General features: G+C 34.5%; 1 protein-coding gene across 7 annotated transcripts in view; it reads right to left on the bottom strand.

The window, feature by feature from the left end:
• The window catches only part of WASHC3 (WASH complex subunit 3), a 97,120-nt gene that overhangs the window by 77,419 nt on the left and 2,385 nt on the right, over positions 1-17,316 (bottom strand). For 5 of the 7 annotated variants that reach the window (XR_005795347.1, XM_040491075.1, XM_040491074.1 and 2 more), the window contains exons 3-5: positions 12,246-12,311; positions 10,082-10,189; positions 6,224-6,334 (exon numbers count right to left, since the gene is read on the bottom strand). Coding sequence is in view for 6 of the 7 variants with exons in the window: in XM_040491075.1 (XP_040347009.1) it covers positions 6,224-6,334; positions 10,082-10,189; positions 12,246-12,311 (285 nt within the window). In the remaining variant the exon portion in view is untranslated. The remainder of the gene's footprint in view (positions 1-6,223; positions 6,335-10,081; positions 10,190-12,245; positions 12,312-17,316) is intronic. The other 2 variants (XM_040491072.1, XM_040491076.1) reach the window with 2 other exon arrangements.

Below are 17,316 nucleotides of genomic sequence, written 5' to 3'. Positions count from 1 at the left end.
TGAGAGAGTTTATGGCATTGTTAATTCCCTTTTGAGGATCCAGAAATGATTATTGAAGGATTTTAGGAGTAGATTTTTATACTGCTGGTATATAATGATTTTTTTTCAGAAAGACAGGTATTTTTGAGACCATGTTACCTTCCCTTTTGTTAATACAAACAATTCCCTACATTTCGGATGGTAGGCTTCTAAAATTCAGCCTTGACAACATGTAGCAATATGCATGACGGATGACAAACTACTCAGGATAATACCAGTAGCCGAAGTACAATTCATTTGATGGATTATGTGGATATTGGTCTTTCTCGACATTAATAACTAAAACTAAATTTTTAGTAGTGGGCAAACAAGAGAAACCTTAGTCACCCTCTGAGGTTGAGGAAAATTGGGCATTTTAATAAAAATCTACAATTTTGGTAGAAAAGTGAAAGGCAATTTCTAATGAAGCTACCCTCTCAAATTAGCTGGGATTAGGCTCCTCCTTGTAGGAAGTGGTCAGATTCAGTTTTCTTTCTATCTAGTCCCTCTGAATCCTGTTTGTTCTCAATCACAGTCAAGGAACTTAACCACCAAAGCAAAATAATTGATTAGAAGACTAAACAGAAGGCAGGAAGGCAATTTACTGTCCTGAAGTATAGAGATACAAAGCTATGTAGATTCTTCCCACATCAATGACAAAAACTGAAGGATTCAATGGTACAGATTATAATGGGCCTCCAATGATTCTTTTCCACTGCTGTGAGGCATTTTTTTCTAAAGCAAGGTGGTATTGTCATCTGTTCTTTCAGTTAAAGTTACAGTTTTGTAAGAATATAGATATAGGAAGCACAACTAGGTATGCAGATGCTGTTGAAGAACCATATTTTAGGTAATGAATTATGGCATTAAGATGATTATACTCCTGGGAAAGTATAAGCATTCAGAAGAACCAAAAGATTATGCTTAACAAGACCCACATAAGTATGATCAAGGGGCTTTAAACTGAAATCAAAGTATAAAAATAATCTTCACTTAAAACTGAAAGACTATGAATAACAATAATATGACAGGAGAAAAAATAGAGTGGAAGAACTAGCAGGTAATTATGAAAGAGGAGAAGTATAAACAAAGAGAAAACAAATCCAATAGCACCCTTCCTCTCAAAAAGTGTGTGTTTACAGACAGCAAACCCGCAAATCAAAATAAGTAAATCTCAGGGATTGTTACTTCACTTAATAGAAAGGAATTCATGAATGGGAGCTGGCATTTGAAAGGAATATATTAGAATGTTTTACAACAGAACGTGGAAGATACCTATAAATCAATATATATACACATATATGGAGATTCTTAAACGTGGGATAAAGGATCCCCCCACCCCCACCAGCCAAGTGAGGCTAAAAGAAGGCAATAGTTGTATTATAAAAAGGAGTTTGATCACCTGACCTGATGGAGGATTTAGATCAGGCTTTCATAAAATATGTTGCGAACAAGTACAAGCATAAGATACAGCCTTGGGGCGCCTGGGTGGCTCAGTCGGTCAAGCATCCGACTTCAGCTCACGTCATGATCTCATGGTTTGTGAGTTTGAGCCCTGCATCAGGCTCTGTGCTGACAGCTCAGAGCTTGGAGCCTGCTTCAGAGTCTGTGTCTCCCTCTCTCTCTGCCCCTTCCCCGCTCATTCATTCTCTCTCCCTCTCTCTCTCTCTCTCAAATAAATAAAACATTAAAATTTAAAAAAAAATTAAAAAAAAATAAGATACAGGCTTCATGGGGGACATTAGCTATCCAAATGTACCGGCAGCTTAATCTTGCTCAAATCGGAGTATCTGATAAGTTCCTATCACCTTGCTGAAAACTTCATCCTCCAACAGATAAAGGATATAATGAAAGGAAGTGATTTAGCTATTTCATACATGAATTTAAACAAAAAGCCAGAACTGAATTATGATGCAGAAGTGACAGGAACTCTGATAGTGACTGTGCCAAGGAAAGACAATCCAGGGCACTATCAAACATGTAACTACATTTGTGGTTGGATATTTTGACAGTCACTCATGATATTCTTAGGAAACAGGAAAAATGATAGATTTATGTATGGCTTAATGAGAATAATCCAAAGAATGATTTGTAGATTCATGCAACCTTGAGGGAAACTTCTAGTTGCTGTATTCTTGATCTGGTCCTATAAAACGTTTAAAATCAGTAACTTGCAGAAATGGGAATGCATCTATATGTGTCCAGATGACACAAAGCAGGAAAGGAGAGTTAATATGCAGGATAAAATAGTACATACAATGAATATTGAGTGCCTTCCTGGATAAAGTGTTAAAGTGAATAGAAAGATGAGTCAAGATACAGTAGTTCCTCTCATGGTTCCTTTTCAACAGGGGCAATAAAAATATGTGTAAAAACAACAAGATATGGAGTGATAAATCCCATAAAAAAATTAAGTGGTTGGACAGATCACTGAAGGGAGATATTACCTCTAGCTTTACGTGTTGGTGGGTTCAGAAGGAACATGTCAGATTACTAGAGTTAGGACATGTAGTAATCAAGAGAAGGGGAATCTAGAATCAGAGGTGGAAAAGCATGGAGCTAATATTAAGAAGGGTTTGTGGTTTTGTCTGCAGAATGAAATGCAGGATAGGGAGAAGGAAACAAAAGTTGGGTAATAAGATTCTGGGATTCAGGTTGGCACAATAAACTGAAAACAATAAAATTAAATTTAACTTGGATGAACTTGCAGTTTTAGGAAGGCAGTGTAAAGATGTTGCTCCCCTCTTCTTGAGAATTACCCCCAAATAATTAGGCAAAAAGAAATAAAACACAAATACTAATTTTAATGGCTAAGAGGCATACATGAACCATAATGCATGAAAATTAAAAGCAGATAAAAGAGTGATTGATGACTTAGCATATCAAAGGAAGGCCAAGTCTATGTGCCTGAAGAGGGGATACCACAAAGTAGCACTTCCAGAACTTTGGAAATGTTTAGGAATTAGAAGCACCCGTACCAAAGCAAAAGAGAGGCGAAGGACTGAAATCAGGAAAATTGGGCCAAAACCAGGATAAGTCTGAGGCAGAAGAAATTGAGCCCCTACTCATACTCAGTGACGCCAAGTAAAAGGCTGAAGCTAAGTGCCAAGCAATGCTACAGAATTAGTTAAAAACAAAACCTCACAATATATTATTTCTTAAATGTTTTCAAATAAATTTTAAATTTATTTATTTAAATTTATTTTGTCTCTCAAAATATTTTAATTGATGTTGTACATAGTGTAAAATATTTTTTAAATAGCTCTTAATCAGAGGAGCTATTTTCAAAATACATATATGCTCTAGCTCCAATTCCCAAGTTTAGAGATTATTTTTTATATGATGGGAATCAGTAACATGTTTTGACAATGTTTCATGTCTGAAAACCACTGAGTTGGGGTAAAAAAGAAATCTATCACCAAACCTGTCAAAAGGTAAAATGACATAGAGGAAAATGTAGGCATTTTCATTCATATGTAAATACTATATGCCAGGTATCATTCTAGGAACTGAGAGTAGTGCAATACGCAAAACATTCTCTACCCTCGTGGAGTTTATATTTTAGTGATAGAAGAGACACAAAGTATGTAAAATACTGGCCAGTTATATGAAGAAAAAAGAAAAGAAAAAAGAAAAAACAGCAGGGAAGGGTAAAAGGAATGGGGCCAGAGAGAAGGTAATACTTGAGTAAAAATCTGAAAAGAGTGGAGTAGTGAAACTATCAAGAAACCTGTGGAAAAGTGTTTCCAGCAGAAGAGCTGATGTAAAAGGCCTAAGACAGGAGACTGTATATTTATTTAAGGAACATCTGGCTGGAGCAGAGTAAGTGAAGATATGAGATCAAAAGAGTAATAGGGGAGCTAAATTGTATAGGATCTCATAGGTTTGTGAAGGACTTTGGCTTTTTATTCCTAGAGAGATGGTAAGCCATAAGATTAGATAAATGAATATTTAAAGACTCATTTACAGGGGTGCCTGGGTGGCTCAGTTGTTTAAGTGGTTAAGTGTCTGACTCTTGGTTTTGGCTCAGGTCATGATCATGGTTTGTGAGTTTGAGCCTCATGTCTGGCTCTTCACTGGAGAGCCTGCCTGGGAATTCTCTCTCTTCCTCTCTCTCTGTCCCTCCCCCACATGCACACGTGTGTGTGTGTGTGTGTGTGTGTGTGTGTGTGTGTGTGTGTGCGCACGCGCGCACGCACACAAGCGATCTCTCTCTCAAAATAAATAAACTTAAAAAAAAAGTCATATACACATACATGTGATATATATGCTTCTGAAAAGCAATGAAATTTGTCGAAGTAATTAATAACAAAAATAAAAATGTCAAGGGATTTCTGAGAACCTTAGCTGGCTAACTGTAGACAATTCCTAATAATAGTACCTTAAAGTGAGTATTTAATAAATAATTGTGGAATAAATGGACAGTGAATTTATACTGACAAGGAGGGGCGCCTGGGTGGCGCAGTGGGTTAAGCATCCGACTTCAGCCAGGTCACAATCTCGCGGTCCGTGAGTTCGAGCCCCGCGTCAGGCTCTGGACTGATGGCTCAGAGCCTGGAGCCTGTTTCCGATTCTGTGTCTCCCTCTCTGCCCCTCCCCCGTTCATGCTCTGTCTCTCGCTGTCCCAAAAATAAATAAACGTTGAAAAAAAAAAATTAAAAAAATAAATAAATAAATAAAAAATAAACGTTGAAAAAAAAATTAAAAAAAAAAAGGAAAATATGAGTTTTTGAACTTCTTATAAAATCAGAAGCAATGTATCAACAATATAAAAATTATCCTAACATGTAGTTTTTTATCAAAGATTTCAAGGCATTCTTATAGGTATCATTAAATGGTTGTTCCTATTTCATAGTTTATATGTGTTAGGTAAGAAAAGACTAAATAAAAAGCCTTCCAGAGTCATCTTGAAAGTTTTCCTCTTCTGTTTGAAAGAGTAAAACACAGTTTTTCACAGTCCATACTTTAAGCTTAGCAGAGCTTTACTGGGTTCTAGCTTTATAAATATATTTATCAGGGGCGCCTGGGTGGCTCAGTCAGTTAAGCGTTTGACTTCGGCTCAAGTCATGATTTCACGTTTTGTGGGTTCAAGCCGTGTAGGGCTCTGTCCTGACAGCTTGGAGCCTGGGGCCTGCTTGGGATTCTTTGCCTCCTTCTCTTTGCTAGTTCATTACTGCTCCCCTGCTCACACTATGTGTGTCTCTCTCAAAAATAAATATTAAAAAAAATTTTTTTTAAATATTTATCATAATTCACACTCAAAACTAGCCCTACTTTATTCTGATTAAAGAACTTTATATATTTGCATCTCAAAGTCTGGTTTATTTTTTTCTAAAGTCTAGACCAGGGTTTTTGGCTGCCAATGAAGAATTTTGAACGTGATAAATCCACTTCTTCTGACAGCCAGGAAAAGCGAATATACTTTCTTCTCCCCAGTGTCACTTCTGTTACTTCTAAATGAACAATCTACTCTTTCTGATGTCAGACAGTATTTGGTTTTAAATTATTTTGGTAATAAGTAATGTCATGGATATCAAAAACAAAACTGGTCTTTAATATTATGACCTCTTTTGCTTGATAGAATTTTATAAATATGATATTTTTTTTAATTAACAGAAAAATGATGAAGAGCTAGCTCCTTCAACCACTGCAGTAAGACTTTCCACAAAAATGAAATCAACTTCTGCTGGTACAGACAACTGTAGATATTTTTTGGTATCATACCATGTAATGATTTCTCAGAAAAAAACATGAATTCTGAAGTCATATGATAGTAGAAGCTCTACCGTGAATGGCCAAGAGATTTAGGCTCTTTTCTATGACCAAGCCATTGACAAATGAAATTCAGAATAAAAATAAACTGCACTAGCATACAGGAATCAAGCTAAAGCCATATGATTTAAAAAAGAGTCCACTTTCATTCCTTTGATACATCCGAGATTTGCTATAACTTTATGTAAAGCAAAACAATTTACATAAATCTATATCCAACTACGTTAATTTGAAGTGTGAGATCAATTTTAACTAGAAAGATTTGACCTCTGTTCACTCTTTTATCAGGGCATTAGTTAGACATAGGAAAGAAGAGTAGAAAACTTGGTCACTCGGTTTAGCAGTTTTCTCAGAAAAAGTAACAACAAAACCTCTAGGGTTAAGAATTTCAAATGAGGCTGCTAGACAGAGAAGACAGACCAAATTAGCTTACCACTTGAACCATTTTGAGATATCTGGCATATCTTGGGTCCTTGGCTACAGTTAAGATATTTTCTGGTGTTACTTCACTTTCCTGTGGTCCAGAGTCTTGTAAACTGTTCTGCTGTAGAGAGTATTGCGTGTAAATCTTTAGACAATTCACAAAAGGGGTCCATTATGTTACTTAAAAAGGGATGTTTCTTCTTATAAATCTAAAGCAATCAATATAAAAAAATCATATTTCTAAATTTAAATACCAATAATTTAATTATGGGATATATGTTTCCAAATATTTACAAATAATTAAATATGATTTCAGAGGAAGTTCCACTTAATATCAACACTATATTGTTCCTTAAAAATGCAAATATATTCATAGCATTAAAAAATATTAGAATTCTGCTTTAGCTGTCCCCAGAGTATAGATATAGAACATGAATTATAGATGGACATATTATTTTAACGAAACTTCTAAAAAAGCTAATAAAACTATTTGATTTGCCAGTTATTCAACACTAGCAGACAGTGAATTGATTTTGTAGGTATCCACCATCTATAGAATTGAATTCCTCATTTATTCAGTAATCTTATTATAAGTGGATATAGTCTATTCTTTTAACATCTTAGAAAGCAATACCTAGAGAATTTGTGGAAGAGTAGCCCATTTCTATGGTAAAATTATCTAGTTCTATATATTTCAGGTACTGATGGAACTATTAATGTTAATACTATTTACAATAAAGAATATAGGGGAACAGTCTTTTTAGATAAAAATGCTTTTATCATATAGGCAGTTCTCACTTTGCGTGGTACTGTGTTAAGTGAAAATTGTCCATTTTAGAATCCTGTCTTCACTGAAGTGCAAAGATAGGTCTGTCTGTACACAGTTCTAGATTTTTCTATCAACTTGAACATTTGTTATGTTTATTTTTGTGAATTCTCACTCATTATCTATATATTAGCTTTACAAGGTAGTTCCTGAACAGAATGAAATCAACTGTATGCCTACATATCTATGCTGAAATGTAGACAAATCAAGAAATATCTTTAAATGTTCATAGTTTTTAGAATATGAATGTGAATTATATATTAAGTTTTCCTCAGATCATTCAAATATAAATTAAACCTGTTGAAAACTCTAAAGCAAACAAAAACATCCCAAATCCCTTAGGTTTCTCCTGTTATATGGCACTGAGTAGATATATGTATTATTCATCTTTAAAATTCATAAATACAAAAAGTCCAAAACCCTTAATTAAATAAAAAATTCAAACATGACCCAAGTATGTTTTTGAAAAACATTATGGACAATAAACTCATACAACAGCACAATGGAACAAATGATAATTACACATGGGACCAATGAATTTCAAAACTCAGCTGTTAACTATGCGTAATAACCAAGATCTCAACAAGGTTTAATTATGTCAGCTCTTACACCTTTACTATTTAAATATCCATTAAATCCTCTATCATATCTCTCAACTGCCCTTCATTTTATTCTCAATCTGCACAATTGGATGTTCTATTGTGAGTAGTGATAAGATCTGAACCATGAAATTAAAGTTGCAGAAAAATCAGTATGCAAACCTTAGGTCTTTGACTCATATAGATTAGAGACTGAAATGAATGAATGGTTAAGAAATTGCATTGTTATCCTTTATCAGATAAATTGACTGTAATGGCAGTGGAAATTGTGTTAAGCAGTACTTAAGTCCATTTCAAAACATTTTACATAAAACATAGCAATAACAATGAAGAAATAAGAAGTTGATTTAAATATTATGAACATGCTGAATAGGTATTTTATTAAACTAATCAACATGCAACTTTGCTACAGTTTTTAAAACTCAGAAAGCCCAAAGAACTTCATAAATTCTCCAAATGAATTAATATATGGTTTTTAAATAAAATTGTCAAAATGTATCAAATCATTCTGAATTTTAGAAAATTTAGCTGTGATTACTTGTAATCAATTTTTTGAGACCTTAAATAGGCAGGATCAACACAACTGCAAAAGTTTTAAAGTACATATTGTAGATAGCATTCATAACACCTGGAAAAATATTCAAAATTAGACAGATACCACTTAAAAATTTTACAGAAACATATGACAGCTAGTATCCAACAAAGAATAACTACTAGGTAAAGTGAAAACATTTTCTTAATATTTTTTATACATGCCTTATTTTAGAAAAAGCATGGTCCATATTTAATTGAAAGGGCCTTGTAAAGTTAAACTCCTCTAACATATCTGGATTCCTTCTTGTGTATTATACATATTCCAAAGGTCATCATAGTGAAATTTACTATATAAACTAAATGGATGTTAAATTTTCTAACATCTAATTGTTAAGTAAATGGTCATCTAATTCATTCTCCAAATATGGGCTATAACTAAATTTATGCCTCCTCCCACAGCCTCGTACCATATGTGTTCAGTATATTTAATGAATTCAACACAGGTGCTGGAGACAGTGTAGTCTAGCAGATAAGAAGTAAGGACTCTTGGCACCAGACTGCCTGCACTGAAATTCCAGATTTTACACTTATTTTCTGACCCTTGGCAAGTTACTTAACCTCTGTGTACCTCATTTCACTCATCTGTAAAGTAGAAGTGTAAAGTGAAGTTCTTTACTTCATAGGGCTATTGTGAGAATTAAAGGAGTTAATTTCTGAAAAGCGCTCAGAAGCACACCTGATAGGTACACAGTACGTACCCTCCATGTGTTAGTCATTATCATCACAGCCAAAGTAATCATAACCTAAAAAATATCCTGTGAAAAGTATCTCCACGTACAAATGCAGAATCCCACATAGATAAGAAGTCTATTGTTCAGTATCACTAGACAGATCACCATTTTAGTGATTATTTTATTTTGAATTTTAATACCCCACTGAGATACACTAGAGATCGTCTGTTCTGCAGCAGTGAGAATTTTTATTCCTTGAAATAAAAAGTAATATAAAACTGAAATGTATACAGAGCATAAAAGAACATTAAGACATAAGAACCAAATGCAAAGTGTGGACCTTACTAGGATGCTGATTTGAACAAATCAACTCCAAACCCATACTTTTTAGATATGTGGTATCTATAGATCAGTATCTCTCAAATTTTGAGAGCGACTACAAATCCTCTGGGGATCTTATTATGCTACAGATTCTGATTCAACGGGTCTGGGATGGAGCCTGAGAGTCCGTGTTGCTGACAAGTCCCCCAGGTGATGCCCATGCTGCTGGTGCCGGGAGCATACCTGGAGTAACAAGGGGTTAGATGGTACTTGGGAATTACTGTTAATTCTACTGTGTATGATAAAGACATTGTGGTTATACAAGAAAATGCCAGAACTTTCCAGAGATGCTCAAGGAGTTACACAGTGGTGAAATGGTATGATGCCCAGGATTCACTGTAGCAAGTGACAAAAAAGATAGATGAAGCAAATGTAACAAAATCTTTACTGGAGAATCAGGGTGGGTAATGGACATTTAAGTATTCACTGTACTATTCTATTATTGTGTGTGTTTGAAAGGTTTTATAATAAAACATCTTAAAAGTACAATTATTATAATAATGTAGGGAAAATGTCCACAATGAACTTGAAGAATATTATTATGCTCGAGATTTTTTCTAGTCCTATAAATAGTTTCTCTTTCATAGGCAAGGAAAATATTAACTTCAGGGAGCCCTTCAAAATAACAATAAAACAGCTCACTTCTTTTCAAACCTCATTTTCAATCTTAAGGGGTTTAAAATCTTACTATTCAAAGTTTTACATCTTCATTTAACTTCTTCCTTCAAACCTGCTACTAGGTTTATCTGGCTTAACCAAGACAATCTGCTTGTGTTTCCTGGAACTCAAATACTTACCTGTGATTTCTCTGCAGTGGTTTCAGAATGTGATTCATTTGTGATACCAGTGGCGCTTACAGTAGAAACTTCAAATGCAACATCATCTAGGCCTGGGATAGATGACAACTGAGAAAAGAAAATTAATGTTGGTATATGAGGATAAGATTAGCTGCTTAAACACCGTAAATTTCTAGGTGTATGTGTTTTATAATGTCTTTTTGGTTTTTTCAACGTTTATTTATTTTGGGGACAGAGAGAGACAGAGCATGAACGGGGGAGGGGCAGAGAGAGAGGGAGACACAGAATCAGAAACAGGCTCCAGGCTCTGAGCCATCAGCCCAGAGCCCGACGCCGGGCTCGAACTCACGGACCGCGAGATCGTGACCTGGCTGAAGTCGGACGCTTAACCGACTGCGCCACCCAGGCGCCCCATAGGTGTATGTGTTTTAAATAGCAATCTTAAGTTTTTAAGCCTATAGAAATAGGGTTTGTAAAATCTCATCTTTGGTGTCTGAAATTCTCCATGCCATAAACTATTTAAAAGTGAAAGTCATGCACAAGTAAAATATTTATGTATAATTTATCATTAATATAACTTAGCTTATAGCCCTTCTTTTCCTGGGAATTATTTTTAAAAAATGTAAGGAATCCTAGTGCAAGGAATAAAAAGCAAGGGCTTTGGAGTCAGATTGTGTAGGTTTAAGTCATACTATGTGACCTTCTGTAAATCTCCCTAGACCTCAGTTTTCTCCCCTGTAAAGTAGGGATAAGAAAACTTACCTCACAAAGTTATTGTAAAAAGATTTTTATTAAACATGCTTTGTAACAACAAAACAACACACACACACACACAATCACACAAAAAAAGTCCTTTGCAGCACATTTTAAATTTGAACGATCTGGGAAATGATAAAACTCTTGTCATCACATTTTAATGACTGACAGCCCTTTTTTTTCTTTCTTTAAACATTTATCACCAAATGTTACTAAAATGTGTTATTTTTCATATACAAAAGGTAGGTATGTTGTCAGTAGTTATATATTTCAGGTTGGATCTGCAAGATCCACGCCAACCCACTTTTCTGATTTCTTTCTGATATCAGTGATAGATATTTGTCACATGTTTGGCTGACTTTAGGGATTAATTTTATGGTTATGGAAATAATTAAGGTTATGGAAATGATTAAAGTTAACTTATCTACACAGTAACTTAACTTGTGACCATGGATTCTAACTCAAGAATTGCCCAAACATTAAAATTAGACACATACTCATAATGAAGGATAATGAAAAAAAAACAATGGTAATAAGGTCTGAAGCAGCAATATTCACTGAGAACTGCTGACTGATGACAATACTTAGCATAGTGGTTATGGCCCAAATAGTTATAAGTAGGTATGGCTGCTAGGAGAGTACCTTGAACATGGTCAAGGCCAGGTATCCTAAATTTTCCAAGCTACAGAAACGTGCTGAGAGAAATATAGTGGCTGAAGTCCACAAGATGTAGAAAGTACGAACTAGACATTCTAATCCTTATGCTAAAGATGTCAGCCATTTTACTTCCTCATAAATATTCAATAAGCATTTTTTCAGATCAATTTTTTTTGAAAAAGGACAAAGTCACAAAAATATACTCATGTCTCCAGTATTTCATAATCAGGGAAAACACAAAACCTGCACATTTTCAAATCAAAACACTCTATTTTTGTTAGTTCTATTGTGTAATTTCTGACCTCAAAACTGGTATTCTTCATTAGCATTCAATATATTTGAATACAGAAAATAGTGATATTTTCTCCAAATTTTGCTCTGGAGACATGTGAACTTTTATTAATTTGTACTGTGTTATCAAATGATTACTATTGAGATAATTGTGAATTTTCCATCAAATGAACTATATAGAACCAGCCCAATTTGTTAACATGTTATTCACATGCTGTTGGCTAGAATAATGAAAGAAATTTCAATTCATGTGTATATTTAAACAGACTCAGGTAATGGTTCATAATAAGTATCATTTCCTTTGCAATTATAATGAATTAAAAACAAACACAAAACACTGTACCACCTCATGGATGCAGGAGCTAAACTGAATTCATCCCAATTCAATTAAAGTTAAGTATGACTGAGAAAGTTGGTATATGCAGAAAATTTATACTATAAATTATTCAGAAATACAAACCTTTGCATCTAAAATATTTAGAGTTGTTTCAATTTGCTGGATACGAAGAGAAAGGTCTGCCAGTTTCTGGAAAAGAAAGATCAGAATAAAAGAACAAAGTCTGACTGAAATGAGCTGTTAACAAGGGTTAACAAAGGGCAGATTTGAAAAAAACAAACCCGTGATGGTTTAAATATTAGTCATTTTCTAAAATACTACACTTTTACTTACATGAGTAGGAATGGGAGCTCAAGTAAGTATTTTTGTAACCTCCATTAGCATGCTTCACGGCTACTTTATAAAATTGTATTCACAGATAAGCAAAAGTTATATCTTCAGCCTTATCAAACTCATCAGAGCCATATTCAATCATTGGAATCAGAAGGTAAACTTCTTCCAGGACAGAGTTTTTTGTTTACTGCTATATCCCTCATGCCCAGAGCAGTACTTGATACTTAACAGGAGTCTAATAATTATTTGTTGATGAATGAAGGAATTCTTCATAGAAGAGAAGAATAAAAATTAGCCCAAGACAGCTTGGAACAAGATCTGCCTTTATAAGTTACTTAAACACTTAAGTATATATAATTAGTCCCAAATTTAAATTTTTTAAGTTTGAAAATTAAAAGAAGATGAAATTAAAAGATGAGCAGTTCATGTTGGAAAGAAGTAAAACACAGAGAAAAAATTAGAGTACTAAAAAGCAAAAGGAATCAACCTATCATCAAAATCCAAGATAAAAACAGAACCAAAAGCTTACCATGCTCTAGTTATTCTGTAGAATTAAATTACCCGTGTGTGTATATACACTATACATAGCCACACAAGTAAAAGTAACACCATAAAATATGATCCATAAGAGCATTTATTTAAAACTCCCGAATCCTAAACATTATTATATTCAGTGACCTAGTCCAAGGCAGTTGGCCCATTGACAGTTGGCAGATGTGCAGCATCCTGACTTTTTTCTGGGTTATTATCAAGATCCTGACTAACTCCCAAGCAGAATTTTAACACTATAAGCAATGGTCATTTTGCCCACATTTAGAGGGAAAAAAAACTGAAATGCAGTCACAATGTAGTTAGAGCTTCACAAGACATTTTTAAGATGAGCATCCTGGTATCTACAAAGCTACAATTTTTTATTCTATAATAATTTTTTTATTTTATAATGTTTACTTCCAACATTAGAATCTAGTTTTAATGGCACTCAAAGCTTTCATTTCTTTTAACTTTGATTTCTAGCATTTGTTCATATAAGTCTTTAATGTAAATACAAATACTGGTTTACAAAACATATGAATGAATTCTCCAAATTATAAGTGTTTTCCTGGAAGTCATGAAAATTACATTTTATGCAGATTTCATCAGTATTTTATAGAGAAGCTTAGTAACTGCAGAAATACTACAACAAATTAATTTGTAAAGTGAGATAATTTCTAGCTTATTTATAAATACATGCATTGGTTTGATTAAAGTGAATACAGAAAAAGATGAATTAAAAATTGTTTAGATATATAAATGCACTTAAAAAAATTTTTTTAATGTTTATTTATTTTTGAGAGAGACAGACACAGACTGTGAGCGGGGGAGGGGTAGAGAGAGAGGGAGACACAGAATCTGAAGCAGGCTCCAGGCTCTCAGTGTCCACACAGAGCCCGATGTGGAGTTCGAACTCACGAACCACAAGATCATGACCTGAGCTGAAGTTGGATGCTTAACCAACTGAACCACCCAGATGCCCCCATATAAATGTACTTTTAAGCAATAATCACCAGCATTGTAAAGGCCCAGCATCCACGTTATATGCTACACCGTATATGCAATGTATCATTTGAAATCTCACACCAGGGGCACCTGGGTAGCTCAGTCGGTTGAGCTTCAGACTTCGGCTCAGGTCATGATCTCAAGGTCAGTGAGTTCGAGCCCCAAATCGGGCTCTGTGCTGACAGCTCAGAGCCTGGAGCCTGCTTCGGATTCTGTGTCTCCCTCTCTCTGACCCTCCCCCGTTCATGCTCTGTCTCTGTCTCAAAAATAAAAAAAACATTTAAAAAAATTTGAAATCTCACACCAAATGCATAAAGTAGGAATGATTATCATGCCAATTTTAAAGAACAGAAAACTGAGTTTTCATACAAGTAAAAGCATCTGAACTTAAACACTCCAAATCGAGATACAAAGATAGTAACTATCTTTCAAAGAAAGAATTTTTACATTGTTTGAAAGAATCATACATTGTTAGAACATGATGCCATAGACTCTGGGTGATGATAATGTGTCAGTTTACATTGTAACAAATGTACAACACTGATGGGAATGTTGATAACGGGGGGAAGTTGTGGTTGGTGAACTCTGGGAGGCAAGGAGCACATGGGAACTCAATGCTTTCTGCTTAGTTTTGCCGTAAACCTAAAACTTTTCTTAAAAAAAATTTATATATATATATATATATATATATATATATATAATTAAAAAATATGCACACCAAGGTGGAAAATTCCCAGGCACTGCATAGATAGAAATTTTGTTATTCAAAGCTAGTAAGTAATCAATCCATTTCTCATGAAAACTAAGATGCTACTGTGCTTTAAAAAAAAAAAAAGGAATCAAATTATTCTGATCTAATTTCTAAAATAGATGTTATTTATCTGGAATTATTTTTTTAATTTTTTTTTAATGTTTATTTTTGAGAGAGAGAGAGAGAAAGAGAAAACACGCTAGCGAGCGTGAGCGGGGGAGGGTCAGAGAGAGCCAGAGACACAGAATCTGCAGCAGGCTCCAGGCTCCAAGCTGTCAGCACAGAGCCCTAAGCACGGAGCCCGATGGGGGGCTAGAACCCATGAACCTTGAGACCATGACCTGAGCCTGAGCTACCCAGGCACTCCTATCTTTATAAGGATTTAAAGCAAACCTGAAATGCCTTGATTTGGGACAACAGGGTAATTTGCAAGGTACCTGAAGTTTGTCAGATAAGCTGAAAATTTCTTGATTTATCACCCACCTACTTCTAAAGAAGTGCATTTCATTAAAGTGAAAAAAAAAAGATGAAATAAATATGGAGTTAATAGTTGAACACGGAAACAAAAATAAAATACTGTGGTTTTTCAGGTTTGTAAAATATCCAGTTTGCATATCCAAGTCTCAAAAAGAGAAACAACATTTTAAAATAATGGATCCCTTGGTATATCACACTGGGTCGATTATCTCCTATAAGCCAGAAAGGGAAGCAATCAGTGGTTTTATTAAGCTTCATCTGACACTTAAACCCAGCAGTTGTAAAAGTTGTAGCAGTAAATATAGTTTTTAAGCAAGATTATTTGGTTGAAGGTTAAGTCTGATGGTGGGATTAAAAACTCGATGCAGAAGGTAAGCACTCTAAAATTTGTTACGTTATGTGAGAATCCCCAGCATTTTTTCCCTATTCTTAAAGAATTTAGGAAAAAAAACAGTTTGGAATATTTAAAAAATGATTAAAAACTCAGTATTCTACACATGTTACAAGTCTGAGTCAAAATAACACATATGATTGCCCTGTTTACAGAATACCTTTGACTTTAAAATTCATTATAAGGTTAAATTTCTGCTCAGTTTTATCTATGATATGCATAGAACTTACACGGCACTTCCTACCCCATCCCATTTTAAATTTGCACACCTGATGGGCCACCATAAGATTTTTCTGAGTAGTGTCCAGAATAGAAATACTGGGGATTTGTGAAGAAAGAACTTTGTAACTTGGGTCTGATTCAACTACTTTCCTTTCTCTGGCTTCCAACCTTTCTCCTCACCCTGGTTTCAGTCATTAGAAGAGTTATAAAGTACTCTGGTATCCAGAAAGTTTTTTAAAAGTTAAGTTTTTCACTTTTCTCTTTCTTTTTTAAAAAGTTTATTTATTTATTTTGAGAGAGAGCATGCAAAGGGAGCAGGGGAGGGGCAGAGACAGAGGGAGAGAGAGAATCCCATGCAGGCTCCACCCTCTCTGCTGAAAGCCTGGAGCAGGGCTCTATGGATCTCAAGAACCATAAGATCATGACCTGAGCTGAAATCAAGAGTCGGACACTCAACTAACTGAGGCACCCAGGCTGCCCTTCACTCCTCTCTTTATTAGAGAACTGCAAAACCAGTATTAGTGATGAAGAAAGAGCCCTTATCATTTGTTTCAAATTTAATTCCAGTTTGAGTTTAGCTGTGATTGAAGTTGCTACAGTTTGTATTTGGTTCAAACCAGATTATATGAAAAACAAAAAACAACAACGATAAAACTCCCAGGTTTTCTTCTTTCCCAGTTCATTTCCAATTCAAAAAATAGCACCTAAGTTTCCTATTTTGCTCAGGAAAACAGTCATTTTGGCTCTTGCTTAAGGCTTTAACTAAACAAGGAATACAGGTCTAACAGGTGCTATTGACAAATGACAACCCATTTTGAAAAATCACATTGATCTTAACTCAAGGGAAAAAAATAGCATTTGATGTTTGAATACATATGTTATGTCCTTGGAATATATCATATCATATCATATCATATCATATCATATCATATATCATATCATATCGAAAAAGACATAACATCAAAGGATATGGCATAACAAAAAAGAGAATACAAATCTAAAAAATAAATTTTGAATAGCTCATTGCAGTCTCTCACTTGAAAATGATGTAAACATGCCTCTTACCCAGATCAGAAGGTGCAACGTAACAGAAGAGTGAAACGCTTTTGATTTTTACAGTTATTAGATCAGAGCTGGAACTCCCAAGTCTGTTACTTTCTAGCTGTGTGAGTGTGGGTAAGTTAGAGTAACAATTGAAGCTATAAATACTGTGTAAACAAATACATGCCTAAAGAATGAATAAATGACTAAGCAAATGATTTAAATCTTTCTACATCTCAATTTCTGTATTTCTAAAAAAGAGATAATTGGATCTCTCTCACAGGGCTGGGCTGTGATGATGAAATGCATGTAGAGCTCATAGTACAATACCTACAGAGTAAGCACACAATAAATATTAGTTATTGTCATCACACCAAGCCAACAGTCTATAACTGACATAAATATCCAAACTGCTAAAATATGAATTGTAAACAATGAGTTAT

This window comes from Herpailurus yagouaroundi, unplaced genomic scaffold (assembly GCF_014898765.1).
Source record: "Herpailurus yagouaroundi ecotype Mexico unplaced genomic scaffold, PumYag 182, whole genome shotgun sequence".
In the NCBI taxonomy this organism is placed as follows: domain Eukaryota; kingdom Metazoa; phylum Chordata; class Mammalia; order Carnivora; family Felidae; genus Herpailurus; species Herpailurus yagouaroundi.
This window is presented reverse-complemented; position numbering and strand designations above follow the sequence as displayed.